Raw genomic sequence first — 17705 nt, 5'->3', positions numbered from 1 at the left:
GCAAATCTAGCGTTAGCTTTATTTGATGTCTGCCTAACTTACCGGTGTTAGCTAACGTGCCAAAACCATACAAATTTAGCTAAGAAGCTTGAACTTGTGCCTGCGCTTGGTTCAACCAGTTAAACAATGGTGGCATTGTTGATAACGTTACACCACAGATGGAAAAAAAGCGACACAAAGTTTAACCAAACGAAGCTCAGCCCGAGTGTCTCAGGGAACAATTCATTGTGTCACTTTGAAGTCCGAGCCGTTGAAAATGGTAACGCGAGCTCGCGGAAAGGTAAACAACTTGAGAGGAATCTCACCTTCCACTTGCTTCATCGTCTAAAGTTCGCCTAAAACGTCCCAATTGTACAGTATCAAACTTATTATCCTCTCTTCTTCTTGTTCCCCGCCATCATTCCCCGCTCCACAACGCTTTTCCTGCCTCCTCCTCCACCTCCTCCTACTCGCACTTCCAGACCTGTTTGTCGCTGCGCGCGCACTAGGCTCGTCTGCACGGCGCGCCCGGCGAGAACAGAGAGACTCGGGAGCGCGCTCACATTCCAGGGCTGAACCCACCACTCTGCCTCACACAACCTTCCTCCTCCTCCTCCCCCTCCTCCTCCTCCTCCTCCTCCTCCTCTTTCCACAGCACCACGAGGAGTTACAGCACAAAAGCGTGGGAAAGAGCTTAGTGTAAATCGGACATATCCCCCAGACCTCTGCACTTCTACAACACCTCACTTAAAAAAATACCCACAATGATCTCAGTGAGTTATAGTTATAGTTTCTTTGCATTCAGGTAATTGATGTAAACATAGCTTCATTTGCAGTTTGTCACAGTGTTTTGAATATTGCATAAAAGCACGAGAAAAGTCCCCGAGAACATTCCCCAGATTTCATCAGAGAGAATGTTTTCTTTCTTATGCCTCTCATTATCATCTGATAGCCCTCAGCAGTGGTTAGGGGTTTTGGCTACAGATTTCTGGCCCCGTGAAAACAAACGATATCAGGAGTCATCAACCTTTCAATTGGATGCATTAGTGTGTTTTGAGGGCCCCGAACAGTTTGGGAATACTCTGAGGTTTCCTCCACTTTACTGCACCGCGAGCAGACTGACTGTGATAATAATTTTGCCTCTCAGTACTCTTGCTGGATACCCTAAATTTTATTGGGAAACACTGTATGGCCTAGTGCAATATCCAAATTGTAGGAGAAATATTTGCAAGGTTTGTTTTTTTTTTGTCAAAATACCATTCTAATTGCAGTATTGTGGTGCTGCAGAGATGTGATCTGCAGAGGCTTTATTTGGTGCAGATCCCCCACAAAAAAATAGTCTCAGCATAGTCATTCCAATTTGTTTTTTTTATTAAAATGTGAATAATGGCATAACGGTTCCTCTGATATACTGCAATTGCAGCATCAATTTTAAAAAAGTGATATTTTTCCAAGCCCACGCAGTGCTAATCTGGCCTTTTCTTGATCACTTTTGGGGGTGTCATTTTTACTTTTACAACTCACAGTTGTATATAAAATGGAGGAGCGGTACTTTCTTCAACAATATTTTACTAAACCTGATGTCTTATGATAGATCATATATGATGTAGTACTACTGATGGGATTAGAACTCATCACTGTGAGCTTTACTGGAACGTGGGCTGCAGTGGGGGTTCTAGGCCCATTTCACTGAGGGGGCCAGCGTGGGGCCAAGGGTTTTGTCGAAGAGTCACATTTGATCTGAAATCATCGCGTATTGATGCGCATTACCGACACATCCTTCGTTATTGTATAATTTTTTTTTAATTCTAAGTGGGGGGCCACAGGGGGGTCCGGTTTCAATGTTGCAGGGGCACTGGCCCCTGCTGCCCCCCCCCCCCCACCAGTGTTGTCATCATACCCACTAGCAACAATTTCTGTCCCTCGAATTGCCTCATGTTTATACTGAAAATGGTAAATTAAGATTTGACTTTTTAGTACCAAACAAATGAAACAAATTGCAAGAAATGTTAAAATCATCTAGGTATGTGTCTGTAGGTCGTTTTAAATGTGTGCTGATGTATACATTAGCATTCATTAAATAATCATTCTTTAATTAAAACCAACCAAAACCAATATTTTTTACATTCAAAAATTGAGTGCAATGCTAAGAATATGAATACAAGTTTTAGAAATGTGGACATGGTCAATAACCACACAGGCAAAGTAACGTTTTTCACGTCTATCTTTAGAGGGACCCTCCAGGTTGGGAACAGCTGTAGAACTCCCCTCAACTCACCGCAGCAGCCCTGCTCTTTGGGTCTAACAGTATGCTTACATCCTTCTGTGTCACATGGGACAACAAGGTAAGTTTATCTGCACACATTGGAAGTGGTTTCATATACTCAAAGTATAAAATGTGTGCTCCAAAAAGGAAGAGAAATCCACGTCGACTTCTCTCCACGCCATGGCCGTCACATCAAGTTAATGATTATTAGTGTAAAGGCACAGCAGATGTGACGTGCGCGTCTCGGAGCTCAGTGTTCATGTTACATTTGGCCTCAATAAAAGTGGGTCACTAGCAGGCATCCTAAATGTGCACATCGTTTTTGAGACATTCTTTGACCTCGAATAGAATTATATTGACTTTATAACATTCCTAGTCATTTATCAGTCTAAAAACACAGACTGCTTTAAACATAACATAAACTCTCTTTTACTTGTCAAGCTCCTTTAAAATCCGGCCCCCCCTCCTCAGAAAGTTTATATGTCCCCTGCCTTTGCTTGCTGGTTTGATTCACGTTATAGAGCAACTTTGTTTCTATTGTAATTGAATGAGAGTCAACATTTCCTTGGTGGCTGAGAACCTACATTTTAAAAATAACCATCCAATCAAAATGTAGGGAAGCAGAAGTCAGATCAAGTGGGAGATAATATTTGATGTCCTCTTGTATGAATAATAAATTCATAACTAAGAATAAAATGTATGCTTTGTTCAAGAATATAAAGAGTTATATTTGATAGATCATATATCTCCTCCTGAACCTTTAATGAACTAGCTCGTAGCTGCATGTAACTAAACATAAGGAGAATTATGTAACAATTTTACAAACAATGGCCTGGACAACAGCGAGAGGCACAAACAGATGGTGGTCTATATAACAGGCCTTTTTTTGTGGGCGTAACAATTTTTTTAGGCCCCCAAAGTCTAATCCATCTACATATTTAATTGCAGAATATATGAAATATTGATACCATATCAACATTTCTTCAAGAGAAAGCATTATAATTATAGCTATTACTATTCACTGGATAACAACGTATAAAAATAGCGCTTCCATTTTTGGCTACTTGAGCCCATCGTATCAAAGTTATAAATTAATCTAACATTCAAGGGAGTCATTTCTGGGAATGGTCCAATCCTCAGGCATTTCCTTTGGAGTTATCTGGCCTAACATTCCATTTGAGACGTGGACATCTGATACGAGGAGTTTTACGTGATTTTTAAAAAAAATCCCTCACATATGGTTTATTTAATCGTCTACGCTTATGGCTTTCCGATGTGTTCTATTTTTTTTTTTTTTTTATGTAAATCCCATGACTTTAAGACCTCGGGGGATTCCATCTCTCAGAAATAGGAGTGAAAAATCTGGACAGTGTCAATTACGGAGCACGCTGCTTTAAACATCATTTCCTTTAACAGTGGAATTTAAACTTTGCCCCTTTTAAGTGAGACACATGTCTGCCAAAAACAAGTATTACACCATCTGAAAATTGTCTTCTGGCAAAATAAATACATGAATTAAAATAAATAAAATGTCTGTATAATCATGGTGATGATTGAACAAAACCCAAATGTGTGCTCATTTGCAAAAATAGCTAAGCCATTCTTATAATAACTTAAATATGAATGTAATAGAATTCAATAATAGGAATTTTAATATGTTTCGTGCTATTTTTATTCATTTTAATCAGATTCATTTCTCTGTTTTTGCAAATGAACTCACACATGGTGATAAACGTTCACCAGTGTCTGAAATTATGCTGTGTTTGCACATAAGGGCTGCATGTGTTTACTATTTCAAGCTTTTTGGATCATTTCCTAGCAACCGCGGGTCTGAAAAGCCATATATACACACACAGTCAGTGGGCTTTCTCCTGGGGGTAACATGGAACGCCGCCGCCAAGACAGTGGTCCCTATGGAAACCTTTCAAACAACATGGACAGAGCAACCAAACGGAAATGGGAGCAGGTGAAGATATCTGGTCCGTGGAACCTTTTGGATAATGTCTCAAACTCAGTCTGGACTAAACTGCCTCACATTTCTGCCTCCTGTTGGAATGTTTGTAATCTTTCAACACAAGCACTTGTTCTTTGCTGAACGCACACTTTGTTCAGTGGTTTGCACATTTATTACAGTTGCACAAAAAATATCCCTCCTTCGTGGTGACATACGTGAGTACACCCGCATGTATGATTTATTATCTCTCAGACAACTGTTGCAGGGGGGTGATGAACTGGTAGCATATGTGAAGTGCTGCAGTTCATTTTCACATATTGTTATGTCTTAAATGTGAGCTGGTGGTATGCAGCATTACAGGAATGTGTGTGTTGTTTTGTGCACACCCAAGCCTGAGCTCAGTCTTACATTCCTATATATACTATATATAACAGGAGGGATGTGAAGTGTAAATGCTGCTCACTCAGATGAAATAAATTAGGTCTTGCCGGTCTAAAATAGGAGCGCCAGAGGTTTTTCGTATCGTGCAGCTCAAGGTCCGGATGTGAAATTAAACAGGTGCTCGGTTAAGATTTAAAAAAACAAACAAACAACATCTTAAATGCATTTCATATGCAGGACAGATAACTCATACAGAAAATAAAAATGTTACCATGATCACAAATCTCAAAAATGTAAATGTTTTGTATGAGGCAAGCATTTATGAAAGAAATCTAGAATGCTGTGGGCACTTTTGCTCATATTAGGTATTTCACTGGCAGACTCAGGCCTCGCTGGAGCGTTCTGTCTTTTATACATGCTGGATAATATAGAATGTTTAAGCATTTTTGATGTAGGAGTTGAATAATCTGCCTCATGCTTTGAGTGTTTACAGAGAGAATGCTGCCATCTTCTGGCAGAAAACTACAGGATTTCATGTATTGGTAAAAATAAAAGGATCAGGAGAGTTTTTAACTATCATGATACAAAAACAATACATGAAAACTTATCCTATGAATGATGGAGGTTCAACATTTAGATTTATTATTTTGATAGATTGGACCAAAAATGTTATTTGCAGTGTCAGTCAGTGCACTTTTCAAATTAAAAGCCTTAATAAGACCATCTAAGACGTTATATCAGTCATCATGCCCTGTGTGTGTGTGTGTGTGTGTGCGCTACTTAAGAAAAGTTCTTTACATCATATATCATAAACTTTTAATATTTTTTTTAGAATGATGGAACTATTTGTCAGCTTTTGTTAAAAAAATCACGGTAGCCTGACATACTATTCACTCTCTGTGCTTGTCTTCAGCACCGCATTTGTCTATGTTTATTATTAATTTCAGTAGAGATTTTCTTTCACTGAGATGAGTCAAAAATGATTTGTTTTTATCCTTTGTTTGATCGCCGATTTGAAAACACTCAATACTAAGAAACACAACAAGGCAATGGATAAGAAAAAGACATACTGAAGGTATACAGTGACTTCTTAATGACTCTCAGCACAACAAGCTTTGTGCAGCTCCACCACTTAATCTCTGTACTTCTGATTTGGTCGCAGTTTGTTTCCAAGGTAACTGAAAGGGACCAATGACCCTTTCATTGTGAGGCCTCTTATTACAAAGCTTCAATTTCTCAAGGCCATTATGGAAATTTACCCACTTTGACAGAGGACATGGTGTTGTTCCACAAAGTACTGCAGGAGGCATTCGCTGTCATCTGCACAAGAAGCGTTCACAAACATTCACTGAATCATTTGCTTGAATCCAAATTTATGTGCCAGTATTTCCCTAATAAAGTACCGTCATCTAATGATCTTATTCTAGATACCTCCTTTGTCCTCTGTGTGCTATTTGCAACTGTAAACTAATATCCTGTAGTAGAGAAGATGCCTATTGTGCTGACTGGCCATTTTATTCAAGTCACATGCCCACTCAATACACCATCACACTTTCCATCATTCATGTATTTCTATCCTGATTAAACCTATTTCTATTTTCCTTTGTTTAAGAAATATTTCAGCTGGTTTCAGCTGAGGGTTGGGGTTATTCGTGCGGTCCCAAAAGTCCGCAGCTATTGTGGGTTTATCTCGTGAATAATTAGAATTTTATTTCTGCTTCGTGTTGTCAAGATTAAGCTACTGTGGGAGTGAGATATTGTTAGGTGTTGACAAAAGCACATTGGCATTGAGATGAGTTGGTACAAGCCTCTACACTATGTGGGCAACATTTTACACTCCAGTAGCCCAAAATCACAGTATGTTGTTTTAACGAAAGAGACATTTTTTCATCTGGGTAAGATATTCCTATACTCATTGGTTGGCTATCGACCTGGAAGAAATTCAGACCTTTATTACAACACAAATCTGGAAGCAAGCACATTCACACCCAGCTGCCACTTTATTAGGTACTCATAGATGAATAATGCACCCCAACAAAGCACTCATAACAGAGGGATTCTTGACTTGGACTTGATTATATTCATTATTTATGCACTTAAAGTAGCTTGCCTCAATGCTAAATTGCTGTATTTGGTCTCTTCGATAATTCTAAAATGGATTTCTTTGAGTGATTGACCATTGCTTTCATTATTTTTTCCTTTTTATTCTTCCCTTTTCGCGCATTTCTTTGTGCATGCCATACTTTTTTCCTTTAAATGTTTTTTTTGTCCTCAATAATCGTCAATAATTTGTTTGGAAGCTTATTCTCTGGTTCAAATAAAAGAAATAATGATTGAAAAAACAAAGGTTTCCTGGATTATGTTGCACTAGGTGATTGTTGCATTACACTAAGGGGTTTGTTGTGCAATACTAAGGTGTAGGTTGTATTATACTATGTTTTTTGCACTAAACTAAGGGATTTCTTGCACTATACTAAGGTGTAGGTTGTATTATACTATGTTTTTTTGCACTAAACTAAGGGATTTCTTGCACTATACTAAGGTGTAGGTTGTATTATACTATGTTTTTTTTGCACTAAACTAAGGGATTTCTTGCACTATACTAAGGTGTAGGTTGTATTATACTATGTTTTTTTGCACTAAACTAAGGGATTTCTTGCACTATACTAAGGTGTAGGTTGTATTATACTATGTTTTTTTGCACTAAACTAAGGGATTTCTTGCACTATACTAAGGTGTAGGTTGTATTATACTATGTTTTTTGCACGAAACTAAGGGATTTCTTGCACTATACTAAGGTGTAGGTTGTATTATACTATGTTTTTTGCTCAAAACTAAGGGATTTCTTGCACTATACTGTGTTTGTTGCACTTTACTTAACAGTTTGTTGCCCTATACTAAGGGGTTTGTTGCATTATACTAAGGGGTTTTCAGGTGTGACAAAGGGGATTTGGAAGATTAAGTTATAACCCTGTCTTAAAATTATAACATACCTTTGACTTTTCTTAGACATGTTCCTTTTTCTGTAATATTTTAATGAAATCTGAACTTTAATTAGGTAAGACTTGATCCCATGGCTTTACTGCGTGTTCCAGCTAATGTCTACCAGCTCTGTGCTTCTACAGGCATGACTGTCAATAAGGAAAAAATAAGGATTCAGGAGTGAAACATTTGGAAAAAGAAAAAAAAAGACAAATTATGTCACTATTTTTCTACTGCTTTTGCTTTTGATAACAAGTCCCAATATCATATTCATCATGCTTGGGTCATTATTCAGATTTAATAAAAAAAACAAAAAACAACTATTGAAGTGATGATGGTGTGACACAGGCATTCGGACTTTAGCAAAGTCCATCTTGTGATTTCAATAAAAAAAAATTTGACTCTTTGACTTTTGAATCCAAGCTCTATAATGATAATCTCTGTTAATCTTGATTTCAATGAATATGGCCTTAATGGCTCAGCACTTTTGGAGGCCATATGATGCTGACTTGGATGTAAAAAACTGGACAGAAAATGACCTTTATCTCTCAAAAAAGTTACGCGCTAAGTTTTCATCGCCCCCCTAGATTCAACTGGAGACATAAACTATCCTGAAATGTAACGTTAACCTTCCCTGTGACTCTCACGTCTTGTAAATTGCCACTCTTCTGCGCAGTCACGTTTCCTCTAACACATTATCACTGGTTTAACTGGCGACACACCAGTATCTGGCTATTTTGCTGTGATGTATTTCCTGTTGCTGCAGCTGGTGGGCAGGTGAGAGGAGGTAGCAGAGATTAAGTCCATCCCTCTCCACTCTTTTCCTCTCCTCTCCTCTCCTCCGCAGCATCCTCCTCCTCCTCCTCCTCATCATCATCATCCTCGGCAGCAGCTGCAGAGTCACAAGATGGTAGCAGCGCACGCTTCTTCACATTCGTCGGAATCAGCCGAGTGGATCATGTGTCTGGATAAGAGGTAATTCATCTGAACCACTGCAGCGAGCAGAAGGCTCTCAATGCGATTTTGACGCTGCACAAGTAGTTTGGGCGAGGCAATATGTGCATTGAAATGAGTGGGTAGCTTTGATTTTAGAACGCAAACACGACCAAATGCTTGAGAACTTGATGTGTGGAAAGCGCCTCATGTTAATTTTCACTGTTTATACGAGGACACGGGTTTGTAACGGCTTAAACTGTTGGTTGACCCGATGTTGACAAACTCTGAAGGCAACACAGGGACATTCTGGAGCAAAACTAAATGAAATGATCAATCGGACGAGAGGAGGCTACTAACTTCAGCCAGGTGTTTGATCTGCTGCTTCATTAGGTAAGCTGCTCTTGTACTAGGGCAGCACAATTAATCGAATTGTATTCGAAATCGAAATCGTGAAATAGTCATTTAAGGTAAATGTGTCGAGGTACTATTTGAATTCATATTGTTGCTGCAGAGACGTCCCGCCTACACATCTTATTCAACAGACTTAAACAAAAATCGCATCATCGTCATTCTGCTGGGATTTTGATACAAATATTCAAGATGTACAGGTTAACATTCCCTCTAATATCACACATGGTGTTGCAATTGCAAGTCACTCAAAAATAAATGCAGGTAGATTAGGCCGAGATTTTTTTTTTTTCACAGAAGTTGTGCAGTTCATCTTGTACTCTGTGATTATAAAATAAAAAGTGATGGTTGAAGTTTTTTTTCATTTTTATTTTAATGTTACATGTTTACTGTTGAGGTTGTAGCAGTTTAAACCAGACAGCATCACTCAGAGGAAGGGCTGGGTGACATGGAAATAAGCAAATAGGTAAAAGATAATGTCCTGATATATTTTGAGATCACTGGCACGGAAAATCACACGTCAGCTGATAAAAACCTATGTTTATCAAAAGGGTCCTGCATGGTTATGAGAAGGGTAAAAGTAATTTTCCCCCGACTTTACATTCCATTTTGTGGGACATCTGACTTGCTCTTTACTTTTCAGTATTTAGGTAGGATTTTCAGGATTGAGATAGTGACATTGTGTTAAACGATTCTCGATACTGAATAAAAATCCAACATCCATTATCACATTTAGATGATATTCATTGTATACCCATACTGTATATTGCCCAACCCCACTAATAGCGGTTTCTAATATTTGGGTCTTTTTGTTTACATGTATGAAAGTGTCGGAAGGAACACCCCACAGTATGATACACACATGATTTACACACTGCTTCCCTCAAACTCCTCACTAATAAACATTTTAAAGAAGTATAAGTGACATCTAGCTGTTGTATTGGAGCATTCACGATGTATGATTTTGTAGGCTGCATAATATGAACGTTTATATATATATATATATATATATATATATATATATATATATATATATATATATATATATATATATGCTGAACAGGCCAGGATGTTTGACACATGCAGCTCAGGTGTATCAGGATGAGGAGCTGGGGGAGTGTCAAAAGGTCCAAAGTCCACCAGCTATAAACAGCCATGTGACGCAGTGCACTAGCCTTGTTTGCACAGTAATATCCTCTAGTTAGTCGTAGAAGCCACCTGTGACGCTCTGATCAAATCGACCTTTTATGACTCATTGTCCGAGCAAATAACAACCACCGTGTCTGTGCTAATTTTGGCTGAGGGTACTGTATGTTTCCTTGCAGATGTAGGAGCAATCCTTCACTGGCCTCTTTCACTGTAGAATGTAAAAGATGCTTTTTAAACTGTCGACATCTATCAACCATTTGATCAGGTCCTGATTAAGATGCATTTTTAATGACATGAACAAGTGTCAGCCCATCTTATGTGAAATATCATAGCTTCTTTTTGTGGTCTGAATATCTTTTTTTCTCTTTGAGAGTTTGTTCAGAAAAAAAAATACTTTTAAGGACATCAAACTTGGACTGTGACGATGAACATTTGTTTCAGAAATAATGAATTGAGACTTTGCTATAATTTACAAACTGCCTCTGACAATATGACATTTAACTTTAAACACTCAAACTTAGACTAATTAACCAGTGTTTAATTATAGAGCAGTTCCATTCTGCTACCCTTGTCTGTTTCTCCTTACTTTTTTCTCACCCAAATGGGTTCTAACTACTCTGCACAAGTTTCTCAAGCACTGGTGCACATTAGTTGTCTAACAAAGGTACAATACAGTATCGTCAAAAATTGCTGCTGTGGATGCTGCTACAAGCTAAGTGCAGGTTAAAAAAATATAAGAGCATGAGTATGCGTCACCTCAGAGAAAGTTCGGTGTCTCATTTCTCCTGCAGCTTCTGTTTCCTGTTTTGGCCCATGCAGGTTCAGCAGCTAATGTTGTTAAGGTACCTTGTTTATTCTGCCAAAACTATATTGTCCTTTTTCTGACCCAAGACCTGCAGAACGCTCTGGAGAAGACGTTGACATAATTCTGGCACGTCTGAAAAACGTAAAGGCCTTCGAGAGGTTTCACCCTCGTTTGCTCCAGCAGATTTGCCTCTGCTGCTTCTACGAGTGCTTGGAGAAAGGCATCACCTGTAGGTCCAACACAAGCTTTGAAACTGTCACATACCTGTATCTCTTCAAGATTATGAAGGATATTTTCCATAAAAATGTGTGCTTTGTTTTTCAGTGTATCGTCAAGGAGACATTGGCACCAGCTGGTATGCCGTCCTCTCTGGTTCTCTGGATGTTAAGATATCAGAGACATCAAGTTATCAGGTAGAATTTTTTTGATACAGCTAACCCAAACATACTTAAACTGATCAGTGGGAAGTGTTTCCTTTATTCTCTCGCTCGCCCTGCGAGCCTATTAATCTTCAGGCCAGAGTTTGATGTTCAAATCCCTCATATTTTGTATCTCCTCAACTTTACAATCATTCTTTTACAGTTCATAAGAGTTTGTCTGCAAAGCCTCACTTGAAATTGATCACATGTGTAGAGTAATCCACATTTAAACCGTAAGCTTGTTTGAGGAGCACTGTGCTTATCAAATTACGGACTATTTCTACTGCTGTAGCCTCATACAGCTCAGTTTGTCTGAGTGCTGATTAGAGTGTATCTGTCTATCTGCCACAAGTGTTCGGGTGATTGCCTCTAACCTTTGAGAGTGAGAGTCGGCCACTACTCCTCAAGAGCCGAGCACAAACGCCTATTTACAGCAGAATAAGGACATTGCATAATTACATTAGCATTGTGCTGCAGTATTCTCTTATTATAGTGGAGGGCTGATCATGTGGAGCACCATGTCTGTGTCTCATACAGGATGCTGTCACTATATGCACATTGGGAAGTGGCACAGCGTTTGGGGAGTCGATCCTGGATGACACCCCCCGACATGCTACCATTGTCACGCGGGAGCTCAGTGAGCTCCTACGCATAGAACAGAGGGAGTTCAGGTCTCTGTGGGAGGTGAGTAACACCTCCATCACTCCATCTGCACTTCTATCAGCCCACTGAGTTTCTTTGGAAAGGCTGTGAACTGAATTCAAGTCTTTGCTATTGTGTTCTTTCAGTCATAGGTCTGAGTACGTACAGTTCCTGATAACAAAAATACAAAAATTCAATGAAATATTAAAGATTAGAAATGACAAATAACAACCAATTCAGCATGCAACATAAAAAATATATACACATATACAGAAATATAAAATGCATTTAAGCAAGTTTTCCAAACTCAAGTTTAACTACAATTTTTAGTGACTTAACTTATTTTTTTATCATCCATTTTTTAATATTTTTTTGAGGAAAAAGAAAAAAATGGATATGGGGAATCACAGGTACAGATTAATTGAGAAATGCACAACATATTGTGTACCTGGTAAAAAGTGCGAAGAAAATTCACATCACTCTCTTTGTATATCAGCATACCATTGGACATTACAGAACTGTCTTTTCAATAGAATGAAGACATTTTCTGTGCTCATATATAATCCAGGCCCGCCACCATTTAACTCTGACTCTCCCAGACAAGTCAGTTCATTCATGAGTTAAACATAAATACGAGGAAACAGGAATCATCATCATTAATCACAGGAATTAGAAACAGGTAAAATATGAGTGGTCTTACACACTGAAAGTAAAAATGTCACATTCTTTCACATCCTTAACTCACAAGGCAGATCTGCAGCAGCTGAGCAGGTTGCTGAAAGGCAGCTTTCTCTCTTTTTATCCTTTCATCATTTTATTTTCAAAACTGCTGTTCTCAAGATGCTGCTTAAAGCCACGCATGCGCGCATAGGCCACCTCCTCTCGTGGGAAATTAAATGTTGAATGTGAAAACTAACAAACTGATATAAACCAGATGGTGTATGAAGTTTATTTTTGATGGTGCAAATGACTCAATATATGCTCAAAACATGTCAAGTTAATTTTATTTATTGCTTGCGTCTTGCTTCTTTTAAATTTATTTATTTTTTTATTACACCATTCACTTTTTGTCTCAGGGGTGGCATGGCTCAGTGGTAGAGTGGCCATCTAGCAAACAAATGGTTGCTGGTTCGATCCTCACTTCCCCCGGTGACCATGTCAAAGTATCCTTGAGCAAGATACTGAACCCCTAATTGCTCCTGATGGCCCTGCGATGGACTGACGACCCGTCCAGGGTGAACCCCGCCTCTCACCTAATGTCAGCTGTGATAGGCCCCCTATTTCTCCATGACCCTTAACCGATAAGCGGTACAGAAAATGGATGCATGGATGGAACTTTTTGTCTCGCCAAAAACAGATTTCAAACAGTTGTAAAAATGTATGCCTTTTGACCACTAGATGGCACCAGAGTGCTTCAGAGAAACTGACAATGGCTCTGTGAGTTTAGTCACTATTCCATCATGCATTTATTCAGTCACGTAACACTTACTTGCTATCAGGGATTATATTAAACTTTTATCTTATTGTGTCAGCACAAAAATTACACATTGTACATTTTCTGATATCATTGGCGACTACTGTCTCATGTCAGCATGTCATTTGGGAACATTTCCTTCTGTTTCATCACGCATGAAGTCCAGGCTTAGCTATAACTTTTCCAACACAATGTTCACTCTCTTCTCCCTCAGCAGGACTTTTTTTTTTTTTTTTTTTTTACAGCCAGAAACCATGACAACCGTTTACAGCTTTCGCCTGAATACATCGACCTGCTGATGTAACATGAACCCACTTTACTGTCTATGTCTCACAAGTAAAACTGAAAGTGATATCAAATTAAAGATAAACTGCTTTACAGATCATAATTTCACTGCCTCTCATTACCTCCTTACCGTACACTCGTGTTAGACAGAGTTACTCAACCTGACAGTGTTTCTCACTTATTCTCGCCAGTGTTGTATCTCGTTCCTGGTGGCATCAAACTTGCCATTTGACTGTGGCAAATGGCCTCCGTCCTCCCTGGGTGGCTTCCTGGCAGTTTTAGCAATTTCCACTATTTCACACAGGCTTGGATTGCAGTTTGTGTGGCAAGAAAAATGTTATGAAGTGTGAGGTCAAGAGCATTAGGGTGCTTTCGCATTAAGTCTTCTATAGGAAAAATAAACTGTCTTTTCAAAATGGACAGACAGAGAGAGCTGAGGGACTCAGTTCTTTTTATGTTCACATTGTCCGTGATGTTGAAGGAGGACTTATTTGTCTCTCTGATCCACTTCAGGTCTGATTGGGGTTCACTCTTTCCGTTCACACTATCTGGAGGTCAGACCTTGACTGAATTGAATTGTTGGTAATTTTGACTTTAGACAACATGGCTGCTGCTGAAGAGAACCTGGATAGCTTAGTCTTCACAATGCACAGACTAACTAAATGCAACATGAACTGAGAGGTGAACTGTGCGGTCTGAGTATAGTGGGGTCCAGGGGTCTGAGTTCCTTTGGAGAGGGCACCCATGTGCAAAAATGCTGACTCATTGGTCTGAGTCACTTTGTGGTCTGAAAGGGAACAAGGGTGAAAATACCCTTAAATTAACAATAATCAAATTAAACCAAAACTAAAACATCTTATATTTCGCCAGCAGAGCAAGACTAAAGTTAACAGTAATCATATGACTTAAACGTGACTAAGACTAATCTGCATTTTACAGAAAATCCTTAGACTGAACTAAATCAAAATTAACTGCCCCAAAGAGACATTCAGGCTTACCATAAAGGTCAAATATCATTTCTTTTCAAAAACAAGTTAAAGTCAACAAAACAAAATCGACTAAATAAAAAGAGGAAGAGGATGGTTGTATTCAATGAAAACTAGCGATTATATTTGACACAGAATGAAGACTAAATTAAAAAAAAATGTTGCCAAAAATGTTGCACACTAAAGAAGAATTAATTTGTAAAAGCATAGATTCAATCAGTTCAAATTTTGAACTGATAACGCATATAAAACATAAATAAAATTACAATTAAACATTGAATGTTTTCACTTTTGAAATGTTAAGCATTTTTATTCACTCAAATCAATTTAAGAACATCTTTTATCTTTTTTTTAACTAATGAACTCAATATGAACCCTGATGGACCTCAGCTCATGAGAAGTGATGTTCAGAGGTATTAACTACTCTGCTTCAAGCCCCGGAGCAAATCAACTCATCTCCCTCTCACACTCACACTCATATCTGTACTCCTGCAGGACGCCTGTGGCCAAGCACTCTCCCAAAACTATGCCAGAGTGAGCACCGCATTGCCCTCGTGAACCAGTGGATAATAGTTCATAGTCACTGCGGTTGATGTCCGTTATTCAGTGTATTTCTTTTGACTAACGAGGAGAACTATTGAGTGGATTTTAGAGTATGTTAATATGTGTGTTTGTGTGTGCGCATGTATCTGAGTGTCCTTGCTCATTTCGGTGTTTCTTGCACGTGACTGTAGGACAAGTTCTCACGGTGAAGTCACGACATGTGTGAGCACGGTGAAGTCACGACATGTGTGAGTGGTTTTACGATCATGCATGTAATTTGAATATTTATTATTCGTACTTTGCTGACTACCCCACCGATGACAGAGGCTTTCATGCAGCTGGCACGTGACAGAAGCTGGATTCTCCTACTGGGAGCGAGCGTCATGTGCCGCTTGTTATTTTAACAGATCAGAGATGAGCTGAGCTCTGCACACGCTGACCGAAGCTTAGACGGCCTGATCATCAATTCAGTCTTCACTTTGTTTCCTGCTTCCGATGGCCACAGTGATTGAAACAACACGTTTGATTTGTTTTTTTTTAGGGCTGTCAGGCACCCTGGTAACAGTCGTGTCAGCCTGCTTGTGGCCGGCAGGATGCTTTGATATTTCACATCATATGTGGACAAGTTCATGTTTTGAACGTGTTCTACTGTCAAGGATGCTTACGGCCGTATGTGTTCTTCATGTGTGTTTACGCTGGGGGTGTATCTTGTGGGGCCGAGATAGTGGGCGGGGGTTTTGTGTGTCACCACCATCAGTCTATGGAAGCAGCCTAGTGGACAGCCAGTGGAGAAAGCTGATGAACAGGAAGTGGCAGGGACACCGTGCACCCTCTGGGTTCTAAGGACTGGGCGGAGGGGGTTTTGAAAAATCAGTCCACATGGATCCTCCGGGGGCATAACATTCAAGTAGCAGGTCTCATCCCAAGCCAGAGCCCCTCCCAGTGTACAATGGATATCTGCATGGAAAGAGCGTGAAGATCATATCAAAACATTTTCTGTATGATTTCCTTATCTCTGCTCCCAGAGTTGTTACATCATCAGAAGTTTGGATCTGAGGGGCAACCTTATTTCAACCCAAGACGTGGTACTTGTTGTACAAGCCTTCACATCAGAACTAGATGTGAATTAGAGAGATGAAATCTCTCTGAATTGACGTGGAAATATCACTGAAGTCAGATTTCTCCTCCTCTTCGCGTCTTCTTGGTTGTTTGTGTACTTTCCTGTGGATGGTCAGTCAGTTGAACCCACCTCTTCCTCCGTCTAAACCACAGCATGTAGACGCAGACTGAATTAGATTGAAACCATCCCTCAACTTTACTGTCCTGAATGTTATTGGCAGGAGGAGGAAAGACAGCTCATTTTTTCCATCCCCTCCAAACTGACATTTAAAAACTCATAAATCAGCCTCGTCTTGAATTGGTGTCTGTTCAGTACGAGCCTGTATTCCATCAAAATCAAATGACCGATGCCAAATCCGAAGTACAGTTTGATTTGATTGCTGTCTCGTGGTTTTGCTGATGCTGTGGCTGCCAAGCTAAGCTTGTCCGCGGGGAGTTTAACGCATCAGGGAGTCTGATTTGACATCGCTAACACCTGATCTCTCTTTGTGTCTTTTTCTCTGTTTCTCTATTTGTGTATCACTCAATCGACAGGATGAAAAAAAAAGATAAATTACAAATTAAATCTCCAAACACACAGAATCCTCTGCTGCTCACCGATGTCATTGATATTCTGTGGAATATTGGTTGTGACATGTGGAAACCAGAAAAAAAAAGTCTAATGGCAGTTTTGCATAGAATGATGCTAACATTTGATGTTCATTGTTTTATTGGGTTTAAAAGGATGTTTAAGTCATGATCTCATCCTCGCGCTGATGGAAGGTCAGGTGATTTTTTTTTTTACAAGCCTACAAAACACTGCTGGAGTGTCACAGGAAATGGTGTTGTTTTTGTAGTTTCAAATGTAAAAACCATGTTACAACCATAGAATACCTCCATGCTGCTGATCTGAAGGGATCGGAGTGATGAGCAGTATGGAGGCACTGTATGGTTTTATTATGTTATAAGTCCAGCAGTGTCTGTAGACTAAAAAATTTCACTCGACCTTCCATTGACTTGAGGATGAGTTGATAATGACTGGATGTTCACTTTTGGGTTGAACGATCCCCTTAAAGTTGTAAGTCAAACGTCCTCCACATTTCTTAACATTAATGTCTACATAAAATTATATATGAACATCTTTTGATGGTTATTTTTATTGGTTTTATTTTCAAAATCCCGACATAAATTTAAGATTTGATGTTAACTCCGTCTGTTTGTTTTATGATTTGTTGCACTGCCTGACCGGCCGTCTTCCCGGGGCAACAAATCCTCTTAGAATGTTCATGTTTTACCCCAAATTCCTTCTTAGGTCAATAATCTGCCAGTCTACACTTTCAAAAGTCAAAAGCCGATGCTGGGAGGGGGTTATTGTGCGAAAGTAGAGTTTTTTTAATA

At 39.2% G+C, this 17705-nt stretch overlaps 2 protein-coding genes across 6 annotated transcripts in view; one reads left to right on the top strand and one right to left on the bottom strand.

Annotated features, from left to right (window-relative positions):
- Positions 1–467, bottom strand: part of ppp1r9ala (protein phosphatase 1 regulatory subunit 9A-like A) — a 33366-nt gene extending 32899 nt beyond the window's left edge. For all 3 annotated transcript variants that reach the window (XM_086220651.1, XM_086220652.1, XM_086220653.1), the window contains exon 1: positions 306–467. The gene's annotated coding sequence lies outside the window, so the exon portion shown is untranslated. The remainder of the gene's footprint in view (positions 1–305) is intronic.
- Positions 1–17705, top strand: part of rapgef4a (Rap guanine nucleotide exchange factor 4a) — a 41705-nt gene that overhangs the window by 201 nt on the left and 23799 nt on the right. For all 3 annotated transcript variants that reach the window (XM_086220658.1, XM_086220657.1, XM_086220656.1), the window contains exons 2-6: positions 2211–2324; positions 8410–8537; positions 10947–11089; positions 11185–11273; positions 11817–11963. In XM_086220658.1, coding sequence (XP_086076784.1) covers positions 2289–2324; positions 8410–8537; positions 10947–11089; positions 11185–11273; positions 11817–11963 — 543 coding nt within the window. In that variant the 5' untranslated portion in view covers positions 2211–2288. The remainder of the gene's footprint in view (positions 1–2210; positions 2325–8409; positions 8538–10946; positions 11090–11184; positions 11274–11816; positions 11964–17705) is intronic.

The sequence above is a fragment of the Aulostomus chinensis genome, chromosome 12, assembly GCF_037954235.1.
Source record: "Aulostomus chinensis isolate RoL2024-O1b breed Wild chromosome 12, RoL_Achi_v1.0, whole genome shotgun sequence".
In the NCBI taxonomy this organism is placed as follows: Eukaryota; Metazoa; Chordata; class Actinopteri; order Syngnathiformes; family Aulostomidae; genus Aulostomus; species Aulostomus chinensis.
Note: the sequence above shows the minus strand (reverse complement) of the source record. Positions and strands in the feature narration are given on the sequence as shown.